The sequence below is a fragment of the Pseudonaja textilis genome, chromosome 13, assembly GCF_049901715.1.
Source record: "Pseudonaja textilis isolate UNSWEBS1 chromosome 13, rPseTex1.2, whole genome shotgun sequence".
Lineage (NCBI taxonomy): Eukaryota > Metazoa > Chordata > Lepidosauria > Squamata > Elapidae > Pseudonaja > Pseudonaja textilis.
In genome coordinates, this window is record NC_142002.1 from 833,894 (window position 1) to 848,988 (window position 15,095).

At 44.8% G+C, this 15,095-nt stretch overlaps 1 protein-coding gene across 2 annotated transcripts in view; it reads left to right on the forward strand.

Annotated features, from left to right (window-relative positions):
* Nucleotides 1–724: 724 nt before the first annotated feature.
* CTDSPL2 (CTD small phosphatase like 2) overlaps nucleotides 725–15,095 on the forward strand; it is a 29,835-nt gene continuing 15,464 nt past the window's right edge. Inside the window, exons 1-6 of one of the 2 annotated variants that reach the window (XM_087941826.1) lie at nucleotides 725–1,026; nucleotides 2,057–2,150; nucleotides 10,745–10,826; nucleotides 11,888–12,096; nucleotides 13,070–13,208; nucleotides 14,907–15,056. In XM_087941826.1, coding sequence (XP_087797952.1) covers nucleotides 11,911–12,096; nucleotides 13,070–13,208; nucleotides 14,907–15,056 — 475 coding nt within the window. In that variant the 5' untranslated portion in view covers nucleotides 725–1,026; nucleotides 2,057–2,150; nucleotides 10,745–10,826; nucleotides 11,888–11,910. The remainder of the gene's footprint in view (nucleotides 1,027–2,056; nucleotides 2,151–10,744; nucleotides 10,827–11,887; nucleotides 12,097–13,069; nucleotides 13,209–14,906; nucleotides 15,057–15,095) is intronic. The other variant, XM_026709418.2, reaches the window with a different exon arrangement.

Consider the following 15,095-nt stretch of genomic DNA (forward strand, 5'->3'; position numbering starts at 1 on the left):
ACAGGTTCCTCTCCGTGAAAGGAGGTTTTGGTCCTCTCTGCCCAGTTTCCAAGCCTCTCCAGATGAATTGCAATCCTCACCCTTCCCCAAACCTGATCCGTCTCATTTGTCCTCCTGCTCAGTGGAAGCGTTGAATGCTGGCCCCGAGGTGGAGCCCCACCTCCTCCACCCACGAACGTTGCTGCCCTTGTGCCAGGCTGCGGGCGCTCCGGGCCTGGGAGGCTGCGGGCCGCACGTCGTGCACGCGCAGCCCCCGCCGGGGCCTTTAGCGGCGCCCTGGGGACCCCCTGCTCCTGTTTCTGCCCAGGAAAGGAGCGTCCGACCCGGGGGGACCCCGAGCGGAAGTCACCCGGGGCCAGCCGAGGGGCGTCCCCTGGAGCAGCTCCCAGCCGAAGACGCGCGGCCTAACTTAGCTCGCCCCGCCTTCCCCGCTGAAACCTCCCCGGGAGCCTTCGCCTTTCTCCGGCCCTGCGCTCGCCTCGCCCGCCCCCCGCCTCCCCGGGCAGCGTCCCCGCGACGCCGTCGGAGCGCTTCGGCGGGCGGCCCTGGGGGCCAAGGCGCGACCCCGGCGGCGGCGGGGTGGGGGGTGGGGGCTTCTCCGGGACCAAGTCCCCGGCCAGGAGCCGCCTTGCCCGGCCCGGAGGGGCTCGACGCGACCGGCCGCCTCAGGAGGAGAAGCGCCTCTTTCGCCAGGACGCCCCGCCCCCGCCCCGCGCGCGCGCCTGCGCAGTGACGGCGTCGGCCAGGCCGCCGGGCTCGCGCCTTCCCTCCCCCGCCAGCATCCGGGTCCTTCCGCGCGGTGCAGCAGGTCGGTCGGCGGGAAATGGCGACCGGCCTCGGCTGGGGCTGCTGAGCGCGACCGAGACCCGGCGGCGGCGGCAGCGGGAGCGGCGGCGGCGGCGGCGCTTTGTGCGAGCCGCGCGGCGTGGGAGGCCTGCCGGGCCTGGGCTGCCCTGCCGCCGCGGGTCCGGTCTCCGGCGGCGGGGAGGCGCCCGCCTGCCCCACCTTCCCTTCGGCGCTTCACAGGTAACCGCCGCGGGCGGCGCGGGAGGAGGCGGCGGCGGCGGCAGCGGCGGCGGGGGCGGGCCTGGGGATCGCGCCCTTCGCCCGGGGCTCCCGCGCAGGCCTTGGACCGCCCCCGCCCGCCTAGGCCGAGCTTCCGCCGCGGGCGCCCCTGTTGCTCTGCTCGGCGGGCGCCTCTGGGCCGGGGCGGGTGAGCGCGGGCCGCCTCCGCCGCGCTCGGGGGTGGGGGCCGGGGGTGTCCGGCGGGCACTTAGCAACGGGGCCGGGCAGGCGAGCGGGGAGCGGCGCTCCAAGGTCATCCGCGCGCGGGGAGTCTCCGGCGGACGGTCCCGGCTGGAGCCCCGGAGAAGCGCCCTTGGCCCCCGGGGCGGCGGAGGGGAGGCGCTGGGGACCGGGGAGCCGCCTTTGTTCCCCGCGGCGCAGCGCCGGGGAGGCGGTTGCCACAATGAGCCCGGGAGTCGGGGGGGGCGGGGGGGGGTCTTCTCCTCGCCGGGCGGGGATCGCGCCATCCCGGTAGTCGAGGAGCCCGAGACCCCCGGAGGGGGAGCCCCTCTCGGGCCGCTCCACCTGCTCGCCGTCGGGTGCCGGACGGGGACGACGACGAGCCAAGTCCGTAGTTTCAAAGCGCTGCCTCGCTTGTGGGTCCCCGATCGGTCCCGGCTACTTAACGCCCGGGCGTTTTATTAGCTACACCGACCCGCAAAAAGGGGCTCTCGTCAAATTTGGGCACGACAGAAACGGGGAAGAAACGTGTAAAAAGGGAAGGAAAGTCGCGCTCCTGCCACGGTTGAGGCTCCAGGAAGACCGGTCGGGAGGGATGTGAGGGGGGGAGTAAAAGCCTCCCTGGAGAATGAAGGGGAATTTACCTTGTAAAAGGCCTCCAGGGCTGAGGAAGCAGCGCTTCCCTTGGGGTGCAAGTGCAGGACAGCTGAAAGAGGCTCCTAAGGTGGTTTCAAACCTATTTGCTCCTACGAATTGTTACTTGCTTTTACTGGACCAATAATTTAATCTCTCTCTTTCATTTCTCCCCTAGTAAAATGGGAATAATTCATCACAAACTGCTGGTGCTGCAAGGGTTAATTACTTAATGTTAATAAAGGGATTCGGAGATTAAAAAGGCCCTACAAGTAAGTTACTATAAGTTCGTATTAGCCGCTGAAGTGCAATAGTGATTTTTATTTATTTTTATATTTGAAGAAATGGAGTCACCACTCACTGTGATGAATGTTGCTTTTGGGTGGGAGAAGAATAAGCACTGTGTGTTTTGCCTTTCCTGTTCACCGTAAGCATAATTTAAATGTTGCTTTAGTGACATGCACGCATTACGCCTTCTCCCGAGCTATTACTTAACGCTTCAAGGAATGGTTTTTATAAATGTAGTCATCAGGGGTTTATGAATTTTCACTTGGCACGGTAGCTGGCCATAATTTGTGGCCATGAGTAATCCTTCCTCACCACCATATCCTCTGTGTATGCCAGATAACTGGGAGTCTCTCAGTTTGCTCTGGGCATTGGAAGAGACAGAGGCTGACTAAAGCTGTTGTAGTTTCTGCCTGCTGTCAAACTGAATAGAAAAAAATTCATAAGCTGCTGCTGCTGCTTTCTCTCCTAAACTTACTTGAGTTCTGTCAGTGATCCCTTGGGCCTAATCCAGGTTAGCCATGCCCCAGTATCTCACTGGAGGGCATTGAAGGAAGATAGGCCCCTCTGAACAAGAAGTGAGGGAGGCTCATAAGGAAGGAAGGCCACTCACCAAAAAGGACTGATGGAGCCTGCGGATTGCAGTGCAGAAATGCTGCATGTCATAGTGGCCAAGGCATCTGAGGGCTGTAGGACATATAGTGCCACATCTTTTGAAGCACCCAGATGGGGAGAAGCTCCAGTGGACAAGAAAAAAAAAGCTAGGCTTTTCTCCCCTAAGAAGGATATTAGACCCAGAAAAGAATAAACTTGGAAATCTGTGTTATACAAGATCAGGGGTCTTCAAACTTGACAGCTTTAAGACCTGTGGACTTCGACTCCCAGAATTCCTCCTCCAGTCATGTTAGCTCAGGGATTCTGGGAGTTGAAGTCTTTAAGTCTTAAACTTGCCAAGTTTGAAGACCCTTGTGATAAGATGATAGATGCATGGATGGATGGATGGATGGATGGATGGATGGATGGATAGATAGATAGATACGGAGAGAGATAGATGATAGGTAGGTGATAGATCAGGGGTCTTCAAACCTGACAGCTTTAAGACTTGTGGACTTCAACTCCCAGAATTCCTCATCCAGTCATGTTACCTCAGGAATTCGGGGAGTTGAAGTCCACAAGTCTTCAAGGTTGCCAAGTCTGGAGACCCTTGTACTAGATCATTTACACCAGTTTTACTGTTCTGGCTGGCAGTGGCTCTCCAAAATCAAAATGCCAACTCTTTCTCATTAACTCCTATGCAATTATTTTACTCAGCAATTAACTCTTAGACCTTTTGCATGTGCCTCTGTCATAGTTTGGGTAAAAGAGGTGAGCAAATGCTCGAGAAAATCTATTGGTGATGTGGATTTATGCTTTGAGAGTATTGTGTGTTTCCTTGCTGAGCACATGTAAAGGACAAGGGCATGTTTTATTTGCTTTCTTACAAACATTTGTAGCCTAGCTTTCTTTACCTTCAGGTACCGTATACTCTTAGAGGCTTGGCTGCTGGACTGCATGCCAATCAGTTCAATTAACCAGGGTAATTTTTTTGATTCTTTAGATCTGGGGTCTTCAAACTTGACAGCTTTAAGACCTGTGGATTTCAATTCCCAGAATTCCTCCTCCAGTCATGTTAGCTCAGGAATTCTGGGAGTTGAAGTCCCACAAGTCTTAAACATGCCAAGTTTGAAGACCCTTGCTTTAGATGTTTTGTTCTTTGCTAGAAAACTAAATATTCTTAACTTTTTTGAAACTCTGGGACACTTTATTTTGGTTGGTGAATGGTTTTATTATTATTTAGAAGTTACTGGAACTGTTTTTTTTTTTTGAAATCTTATTCTAGTTCAGCTTTTTTTAGTAATGTTGTACCTGTTAATGTACTTAGTTTCAATCATGTCAAAAAATAAACACACTCCATGTAAAGTTGCTTTCTGCTTTTTAAGAGAAATATTTTTTAAAATATCAATATTTTATCTTCAAAGAGTATATAAAAGGCAAAGATAATATACAGGCAGTCTTCCACTTACAACCATTTATTTAGTGATGATTCCAATTTACAACAGCACTGAAAAAAGTGACTTACATCCATTTTCCAACACTTATGACTGTTGCAGCACCCTTGTGGTCATCTGATTAAAATTTGGGCGCTTAGCAACTGACTCATGTTTATGACGGTTGCCGTGTCCCAGGGTCACATGATCTCCTTTTGTGACCTTCTGACAAGCAAACTCAATGGGGAAGCCAGATTCACTTAACAACCGCGTTAATTAACAACTGCAATGTCTTGCTTAGCAACAGAAATATCGGGGTCTATGCTTGTTGTAAGTTGAGGACTATCTGTAATTGAAGAAAAAAAATGAAACACTGACTTTGCAATTGTTCAACAAAAAGAATTTTCTTCTGTAGAAAAAGTAAGCAGACTCTTGACTCTAATACGTGGTTGCCCCTTTAGCAGAAACAGCCTTAAATACTTGTTGCTGGGCGAAAAAAAGGAAAAAAATAAACCTGTGATTTGTGGAGTTGGATGATTAGAAAGAGTAAACAGTGAACAGAAGAAAATTAGGTAGGAGTCCAGGGCATTCGACACTCATTTCAAGGCCATTCCACTGAGTCTGTGCTACCTGAAGACGTTTCCATCACAGAACGTGGTTGCCTTCCCACCGAAGTACTACCTATTTATCTACTCGAGTTTGCATGCTTCCATACTGCTAGGTTGGCATGAGCTGGAGTGAGGACAGGGGTTGTCACATGGAGGTTGGCTCTTGAACCTGGGCTGTTGACTTTCCAGCGGACAAGCCTAGCCTATTAACCTCTGAGCCCTTTTGCTGCCCAGGTAATCTTAGAGAAGGTAAAATATAAACATAACTGCTATTAAGAAGGGGAAAAAGCCCACTCTACTCTACCCCCTTTTTACACTTTACTTGCTACTTTCCTTTGTGTTGTGTTACCAAATGTATTTAATGCAAATTATATATAGGAAAAGAAACGTCCTTAAGTAGTCAATTCTTTTTTTTTTTTAAAGAAAGTTTTATTTTGACAACATAGACCAACACAAACATAAAACATCCAATAGAATCATCTTTCCATTATACAGTGAGGTTGGTACATATCGCTTGTGCACAATATTAACAATCTTTCCCTACTACATTTAAATTAAGATTCATATTGTGCAAATCAGCTATTCATATCATAGTATATAGTAATCAATTCTTATAACTATCTACTGGTTTCTGTCATGCACTAGGAGGAATATTTTCCCTTTCGGTGCAGATTTTTTTTCAAGTGTGCAATGTTTGTAGGATCTCATGAAACTAGAGACTAGTGTGTAGGTAATCATACTTAATTTCTGGCTCAGACCAAACCTCACCCCCCCACCCCCTCGCCCCTGTCCCAGTAACTGAGGGATGACTTTCAATCCACATGAAAAAAGACAGTGGCAGACTAAAATCTCATTCCTAGGCTGCTCAGCATGGGACAAGACCAGGCCAAAACACTCATTAAACAGCATGTAGCAGGCAGGGTGCCAAGTGGACCTAGCCAAGTCCCCAACCTTCATTTGCCAGCGAGCCCAACCGGTTTTATATCTTCCTGCCGCTCTCCGATGCCAACCTCCTATATAACGTAACGCTACAAGGCTCTGTGCAACAGCGGTTTATGTCAGAAGGTGACCTGTGTTACAAATGAGCTTTAATGAGTATCTAGAATGTTGTGGAGTGTTTTGTATTATGGTAGATTTGCTTTGCTTCCCTACACTCCCTTACTACTCCTATCCCTCTTTTTAAATTCTTTTTAGATTTTTATTTTTATACTTTTTAGCTTTTTATGTTTCATTTTTATTCTCTCGTATCTTTTATGCTTTTTACCCCGCCCCCTTTTGTGCTGGTCTTTGACTGTAATAAATGTTTTGATTTGATCTGATGTTTCTCCAGCCAGATGGTCTTACCTTCTCCTCAAGCACCCGCTGGTACAGTGATGGATTCATAGTGAATTGTATGATAGTGAGTTGCCCCATACAAAGCCTTGCCTTGCCTTGCCTTGCCTTGCCTTGTAGTTGGTACTGGGTTCTTCTAGGGAAATGCTGTTTTTGGTTTTCCCAGAATGTCAACAGTGATCAAATAACTCTATATTTGCCTTGTCTCTCCAGGGCCAGGTTTGTCTTTTCTTAGGAGTTGAGTCTTGCGCTGAGGTTCTTTCTGGCAGCCTTCCCAGGAAGGTCCAATTGGTGCCGTTTCTTTCTAGCGGTAGACTCATGCCTTTAACACCCGTAGAGGCAAGAGTTCCCTGTAGGCCACTGGATGGAATTCCAGGATTCTTAGAGACACCTTTCAGCGTCTCGGTCTCTACTCTCAGGCCAAATGGGTTGGGAAAACCTGTCCTGGGCAAGCTGACAGCTTCAGATCTTCTTCACTTGTAGATGATCTTCTGGACAATGGAATAATTGATGTCTACTTTTGCTAATCTTTCGTAATCCCTGAGTGGGCATCTATTAACCTTTCTAAAGGCTTAAGAGAGCTCTTTTGAACTAAGCATGATGATCCTCTACACTAAAGCAAATCAAACTAAATATCTGAGATTCCAGTAATACATGTTTGTCCTAGGTCCTTTCTAACAATCTTCTGATCATTCGAATCATCATGATTCTGATTTTAGGCATTTGAGGTGGTAGTTAAAGTGTACTTACTTTTTCCACATGCATATTGTGCCTTTATATCTTACTATAGGATCTTACAAAGACCACAAAGGGCTACAAAATGTGAATGGTGCAGACATTTGTTAAACCATATCCATTTATCTGTTAGTATTGTTGAAATAAGGTTAAATATTTGTATGTGGAAATATTGTTGAAAAAGTAAAAAAAAAAAATATTTTTTTACTGGCGTACACTCGCTTTTTATACGATTGCACGTACTTCTCTCTCCCTGCCAGTGTAATTTCTCTGCTCCTTTGGATTCACGCTGCGTCCACCTTGACTGCTCACGCGTGCCATAGATTCGCCATTATGGTCCTAGCCCATCCTTAGACCCGAAAGCTCTCTTGGTGACCTGGGGGCAGCCTCTCCCAAATACAATCTACCTCACAAGGTGGTGGCAGTTCTGGGAAAAACGAAGAGGAGGGAAGGTTACACTCCATTTTGAGTTCCTAAGTGAAAGGCAGGATAGAAATTTAGCTGTGGAATTCTGGCAACTTTTAAGATGGGTGGGCTTCAATTCCCACTTAGTGACCATCACAACTTAGAACCAAAAGGATCAAGTAAGGACTGCCTGTCTCCAGGATTATATGGGAACTGAGGAAGAGAGATTATTGTCCTATAAACTGCTTTTTTTTCTTATTGGTCAAATTTATACCCTGCATAAATATATGCATTTGGTTGACTTCTGTGGGAAACAGAGATGTGGATTAAATTAGGTCTTGGCTCTTTTGTGCATCTGAAAAGATTTCATCTGAAAGAGGACAAGTGTGCTAGGATTTAGTATGATTACACATCATATGTGTGTTTCCCTTTCCGATGGTCGACTTTACTGCCAGTACACTGGACTGAAATGGATGAAATCAATGTATGAGCACACCTTTCCTTTTTGACTTGAACTGGTGTTTTGCACACATTATGCTCATGCAAGGCTTCTCAAATTTTGTAGCACTGCAGCTTTCCAGAATGCTGAACAAATGGTACACACATAATGCGTCTTAATTTATAGGCCACAGAGGGCCGGGTAGTATGGCAACGGCGTACAGCTTGCTTGTGCAGGCAGTGTTAGGCAAAACTCCCAGAGAGAGTTTTGTCTGAGAAAGCCCCACCCCTGTTCTTTAAAAAATGTCACCCCTGCCGTGTAGTTTATGAATCCTTGGGCATCCAGCCCCACAAGGGTGGATTTTAGGCGCAATTGTGAACTGAGATTCACTCATCGTGCAAAACCAATCTTTCTCAAAGGTGAAGACAGACACCAGGGGAGACATGAAAAACCGTCTACTTTTTTAAAAAAGTAAAAACCTTTTAAAAGTTTAGTTTGTTACAGTAAATCCACCTTTCCCAAAGTTTTATTTTATGTTTTTTCATTGTGTTTATTTTGCTGATTACACTTTTAGTGGAGGTGTATATACTAAGATTACACTAAAGGAAGATGTGATGGTGAAACGTTTGGGAGCCCCTGCACTGAGCCATTAATCATAGTTAGACAACTACAATGGTTGAATTTCCAAACCATGCTAAACCAAGATAAACGCTAATGTTTGGGCAGGAAGAGGGAGCCCCGTTTTAACAAAAAGAAGCAAACTCTTATCTAAATCCCAGGTATATTTGACCAAATGATTGGTACAAGTTCCTGCTATGAACATCCAAATGAAAGCTATTGCATTCTAAAATTGAATTTCATGTTCCATTTCCATCATTTTCCTTTGTTAGTATTAATTGTCTTATTAATTTCCCAGCCATAATTTTTTTAGAATAAGATTGAAGCATGCACATATATATTTCTGGATAGATTTAATTCTGAATATATTTTGAAAAGAACCTCCTAATACAGAATTCACTAAACATTATTCTGGACCCTTATACATCAAGATCCTTAGTGTTTCTAACTTACATTATAACTTTGCTCCATAATTGATAAACAAAACCTTTTCAACTTGAGGATAACTTATCTTCAAATAAAAAAGTCTGTGTGGATTTTACTCTGCTAGTCATAGCTGATTCTAGGGAACGGTACTCATATCTCAGTTTCAAGGTCATTGATTCAGCACTGTCCGAAGGCATTTCTGCAGTCATGGAGCCAGCATGATGCCACAGAGCACTGTTACCTTCCCACCAAAGTGGTACCTATTTATCTACCCGCAACTTGGGCTTTCCAGCCGACAAGCCCAGCAACTTAACCGCTGACCACCATGCTGCCCTCTGTACAGCAGGACCTTATCTAATTATTTCCTACGGGTTTCATAATCTTCCTTACTAGTCATATTTCAATTTCAGTTTGATACCTAACTTTAATGAGGCCCTGGGGTTCCATTTAAGAATGGAGGGGCTTGTTATGTATTAAATATTAAATACTGTTTGATATTGGGCAGTATTATAAACTTCAGGGTCTTGTGCTCTTGACAACAGATTTCCTGGTGTTAACCTGGTGTTAACATCACAGTCATTTAAACTCTGAAGCCCAACACTGCCTAACAGATGGACTGTGAAAGACTAAACCAGAATATTTAATATCTTTATCAATTTGTAACTACTGTTTTCATAACTGGATACTGTTCCTGACATGTATACTTTATACATTTTATACCAATCTGATTAGTTCTGTATTTCATAGTTTGTAGCCCCCGATACTGTTTCTCTATGTGCCTATGTTTGTGTGTATATGTAATATCTGAAGTGTAACCTAAACTTTGGCAATAGATTAGAGAGTTTTAGTTCAGTGAAGATAATCATATTCAATCTGTGAGTTTTAAAGATGTGATAGGGTTTTCCTAAAACTTCAGCAGTTTAACTGCTGGATTGCCTGTTTCTTGTTTTTCTCTTTTTTTCTCCCCACCTCAAATATTGTGCTATCTCTTCTGAATTTGAACAACAGGTATCTGTGTCAGCCTTCAAGAATCCTCCTTGTCTTTCCGACTGTCACAGAAACGGGGGAGGGAAGATTATTTGGGCTTTGTGGGGGCGGGGAAGAGTGCTGCAGACTTGAGAGGGTGAGCTGTAAAACTTGGGAAAACTTTCTTGACTATATGCTTACTTGCTTACTGCACAGCTGTAGCCTCTTATCTATTCAGGCCAAGGCGAGCCAGATGTCTCAAAACACCACTTGAAGGTGCCCCACACAACAATATACACATCTCAGATTGGATGGCCAGTTTGAACTATTGGGGGTGGGAACGTGGGCATAACTTTCTGTATGTGAAAGTTTATGCCGCCTCACCTGACATTCTTCCCCCAATGGACATTCTGTCCTTAAACAGAAATAAGCTTGGCTTTGCCATAAAAACCCCAAGGCAGTATATATATTTTATTATAATATCTATGTTGGCTTATCCTTTGAGAAAAAGGTAGTGCAGTCTGAGGTGATTAGAATGAACATTAAATTGTAAGTTGACCATATTTTTTACCCCAATGCTGGAGGGAGCCATAGATCATCTATGAAAAGTACACGTCATAAATAGAAAAATACATGGCAGTGGCAAACAAACTTTAATAATGTCAAAATTTCCTAACCTAAACGGAGAAACCGAATGGCCCCGTGCGGCCAAAAAGGCCCTGGGAGTGACTTCTGGTTTCCTGCCTGCTTTCCTGTTGACTGCTTGTGGGAAGCTGGCCGGGAGTTTTAGAAATCAGGATCTTCAGATGGGTCAGAATCAAGCTGGATAGCTAATCATTGTGGGGGGGAACGATAAGCTAAAGAACTCTTGTTAAAATAATGGAATCAAATTTTAGGAGAAACACATTAAAATTATTCAGTTAAAAAAAGTAAAAGCAGGGGTGGACAGTGGTGACTTAAAAGTAGAGGTGGCCAGAGAAGACGTGGGTGGCACAGCTGGTCATGGAGGTCTCGGCTCCCTCTAGTGAGGGAGGGGGGATTCCCATCGCCAGCAGCCCCAACCTGGTCTTCTACCAAAGTGACAGCGGAGTGGAGGACCATCCGATGGTAAGTGGAACCATCGCCCCTGCCAGCATTCCAGCAAACCTCCCTTCCAGTCAGTCAGTCACTCCGAGACAAGCATAATCTCAAAAGGACCTTTATTAGTAGTAGAATAGCACCTGGCATCACATCTGTGGAATCTCGAAACTAAAAGTTTCCCGGGCTTCCCACAGTGTCCCAAACTACAATCCATCCCCATCATCACATGACATGGGCCAATCACGATCTGTCCCAGTGTAAGATCCTTTTTCCATCCTGCGCCACACTTAAAACCTTGAAGTAAGAAAATCATTTTATTTTGCCTACTTAGAACTGCTCAATTAAATCCCTCCCACTTTCCCAGGCTACGTGGCAGCGTGGAATATGGCTTCCAAAGCTGACTGCCCCTTTGACTGCCCGGGTGGAGATGCTAGTGCCCCACTCGTATCTGCTTGACCAGAGGATTGGACTAGAAGACCTCCAGGATCCCTTCCAGTGGTTATCCTGTAACTGTACACTCCCAAGTAATTTTCCTTGAAGTCCTGGGGAGCTTTTGCCAATCAGTGACACAAGGCCGTTTCCTACAGGCTGACTGACCATACCTGACAGAAGTAGGTGGGACACATTTGCTTCCACTACAGCTGTGTCAAAAGTGAGGTGTTTTTCCTTTAGCACCTTTTCCCTGCTTATCCTAGAAGGCTTTTTATTCAGGAAAGCACGTATGAATGGAATGCAGAAGGACAGGTTTGGGAGAAAAGATTCCATGTGCTACTGTTTGCATTGTATGCATGACACCTGAATTACAAACAGTCTGGCTGATTCATTGAGTTCTCCAATTTTCTTGGGGCTGATTGTGTAATAATGTAAAGGAAAGTTTTGTAAACAGTGCCTTTGTTTCTCAAATTCCTAGATACCAGGCTTAATTTTTGAATACCTAGAATCCAGTTATAAAGGAGATCTTTGTTTATATTGATTGCAGAATAAACTTTTAATTCTACTTTTAATTAAGTACTGTTTTTATTTTAGGCGATTAAAATTATTTTTAAACTTTTGAAACTTAATTTATTTTCTGTTCTTGTCTTACATAGATTTACATGTGATACCATCAAAAATGAGGCTGAGAACACGGAAAGCTTCTCAGCAGGCAAACCAAAATCACTCCCAGCGAGCATTGAGAGTCAAGAGGAAATACTCCGACGTGGAGGAGCACATAACCGTTGGTGGAGGAAAACTTCAGAAAAATGAAACTGGCTTACTATCTTCAATTAAGAAGTTCATTAAAGGAAGTACCCCAAAGGTAAATATTCAGGAACCACTATTACATTTTGACATGCATAATATACTGGAAAATGGTTTACAAATGCAAACGTTTAAATAGCAATCATGAAAACATTTGGAATAAAATCAGTTGTAAATCTGTCCGGGAAACATGTGAAAGAGCTGTCTGAAGACAGCCAACATTTTCCAAAGTATTTCAAGTATGGCTAAAAAAGTTCCAACAGAAGTTAATGTCAGGCTGATGCCTCCTAGTAGGTCAGCTTTGAAGAGTTTTGTTTATTGGCTGTCGTGCTCGATTGCCGGAGGATTTTAAGAAAAGCCTGGACGGCCCTTTATCTGGGATGAAATAAGGACTCCTACCTTGGCCAGAAGGTTGGGCTAGGAGACCACCAAGAGCTTTTATTCTGTTCTCTTTCAAGATCTTCTTGCCAAATGTGCTTCCCTGTTGTTAGTCAGGCTGCTGCTTTTGCTTCCTCGTTTAAACTGAGGAATTTGTTCTTTTTCATTGTATTTTCTGCTGTGCTGTGTTGTTCTGACATACGATTACAACTTTTACACTGTCTTTGATACTGGAAGAGCAATTCAGTATCCAGAATAAAATTAAGGATGAACTTATCTATGAGTGGAACAGAAAAAGTAATTAGTGTGGCTGACATTTAAAAATTGGGCAGAGTGATTTTTCTATATAGAACATACGTTTCTTTGTTTATTTCTATGGGCTTTTTATGGGCTCTTTCTAGCATGTTAAAGCAGTGAAAAAAACTGGAACAAATAGTATGAGCTAAATATTTAGGAATTTAAATTTGAATTAGGTTTGATTGGGGGGTGGGGGGGGCTTTTGCTTTTATGACATATTTTCTGCCAAAGGCCTCTGGAGTGAAAAGGGTGAAATAGGAATGTTGGAAATTTGACTTTCATGGAAGCAGTACAAATGAACAGAGAAAGTTTGCTAGTAAAGGTAAGGTGTAATCTGGTGTCTTTGTTTTATTAAGGACGAACGAGAACACTCTGCAAAGAGAAGTAGAATTGAACATGACATCGATGACAACTTAATTACATCCACTCCTCGAACAGGAGAAAAGCCTAATAAACAGCTTTCTCGGGTCAGGCGGAAAAGCCAAGCGAATGGAGGTTTGTAAATATTCCAGTCTTTAGCTCAGAGGAGGGCCAAATCCTTCCGCCACTGATTCTTTTGACCTTGGTTTCAGAGAAGAAGACAATGATTGTAAAACTGCTGATAGTGTGATGAAGCTTACTTTTGTTTTTTGTTTTACTTTAAACATTTTTTCCTTATTGTGCAAAGTAATTTTCTTAAACCTCTGAGCTAAACCATGATGCCCGGTTTGGGGATTGGAAATCAACGCTTAAGAAAGTGGTCTCCAGAGCACAGAGAAAGAGAACGGAATCCTCATGTAGGGACACATCATTTTCTTTATACCATTAATAGGATAACTTTCTCTCTTATGAAAATGGGCTTCCCTGTAACGCAGTGGCCCCTAACCTTTTGGGCACCAGGGAAAGGTTCTGTGCAGAGAGAGGAGGGGAGGGGGGTTTTGTGTGTTGCCTGCATCTGTTGTGGGTTCACTGGCAGCAGGTGTGGATGGCTGAGGTCTCGGAGAGCGAGGACTCGGATGAGGGGCCTGCCTGGGATGCAGGGATGGGGCCAGGACCATCGGAGAGAGGAGTGCTGCCTTCGGAGAGTGCGCGCAGGGCTGCTTGAAGGAAAGAGCAGCTGCAACAGCACGGGCAACTCGGGAGTAAGGCTGCAAGGTGATGGCCCCTCCCTTAAGGGATAAAAGCCAGCCCTCAGAGGTGGGATTCTTTGCAGGAAGCAAAGAAGTTCTTGAACTTCAAGTTATTGTGGAAGTTCGGTCTATCCTGGAGTTTTTTCGGAGACTTTTGGCTTTGAATATTTCCTTTATAATTTATCTTGTGTTCTTGGCAGCCTTGCACAACCTTGACAGGGCTTGCTCTTATCTGGGACAATTATTTTTAATAGTGTTTTACTGTGAATGAACTGAATTCACAGGGACGCCTTAAAAAGGTTTTGTTTTTATCTCTGTTTTGCGTTTGTTTGATTTGAAGGAGGCTTGGGTCAGAACAGCATCCCACGGATGGGGCTTTGCTTGTTTGCGGGCTCAGTTTCTGACATGCTGCCAGTCCACAGACCAGGGCTTGGGGAGCCCTGCCCTGTTTTTTCCTTTGCTAACTATGTATGCAGTTCTACTACCTGCAAACTCATAGTTACCTATTAAGAGTTACCTGTTATCACAAACCAATGTAATAAGTAGTATATTTATAACAATATGATGATGAAAAAGAAAACGAAACCAATGTCAGGTTGATGTACAAATATTTATCTGTGTGTTTGTCTATTTATATAAAATTTATTGGCTGCTCATTTTACCTCAGGATAACTTAAGAAATATTCACAAATAAATTTATTTTATTGATCACATGTAGTAACTGGCCATCTCCCTTACAGAGAGACTGATCATATGATCTGAATTAACAATTTACAATAAAAGACCTCTACTGCAGCTTTTAGCTCACTTTCTTAGAATATAACATTCTGTGTGTTTCTTAAAGATTTCTGTATGGCAAAGCCGGCCAATTGTGAATCTTCATTGCCTTGGAAACCGTGAGCCATAAGAGTATCAGCCTTATGGACATGCCAGCTCGGCCATGGCTTTCTAAGGTTTAATTCCTGCAGTACATTTCTGCCCATCTAGGAATCTGATGTTTAATTGAAACATCGTCACTCCAACCTATATTGGAAAAAAAATCACACTAGAAACTCTGTGCGCTTTTTTTGTTTGTCTGTTCCAGAAACTGGGAATTATGAAATGGCAAACCAGCATGTCCGGCAAAATGGAAAATTGGACGACAACCCCACCAGCTGCAGCCCCCCAAGGACTACATTATTGGGGACCATATTTTCTCCTGTCTTCAATTTTTTCTCACCAGCAAATAAAAATGGCAAGTACTGCACAAAACTGCATTTAGCTCTTACATGCA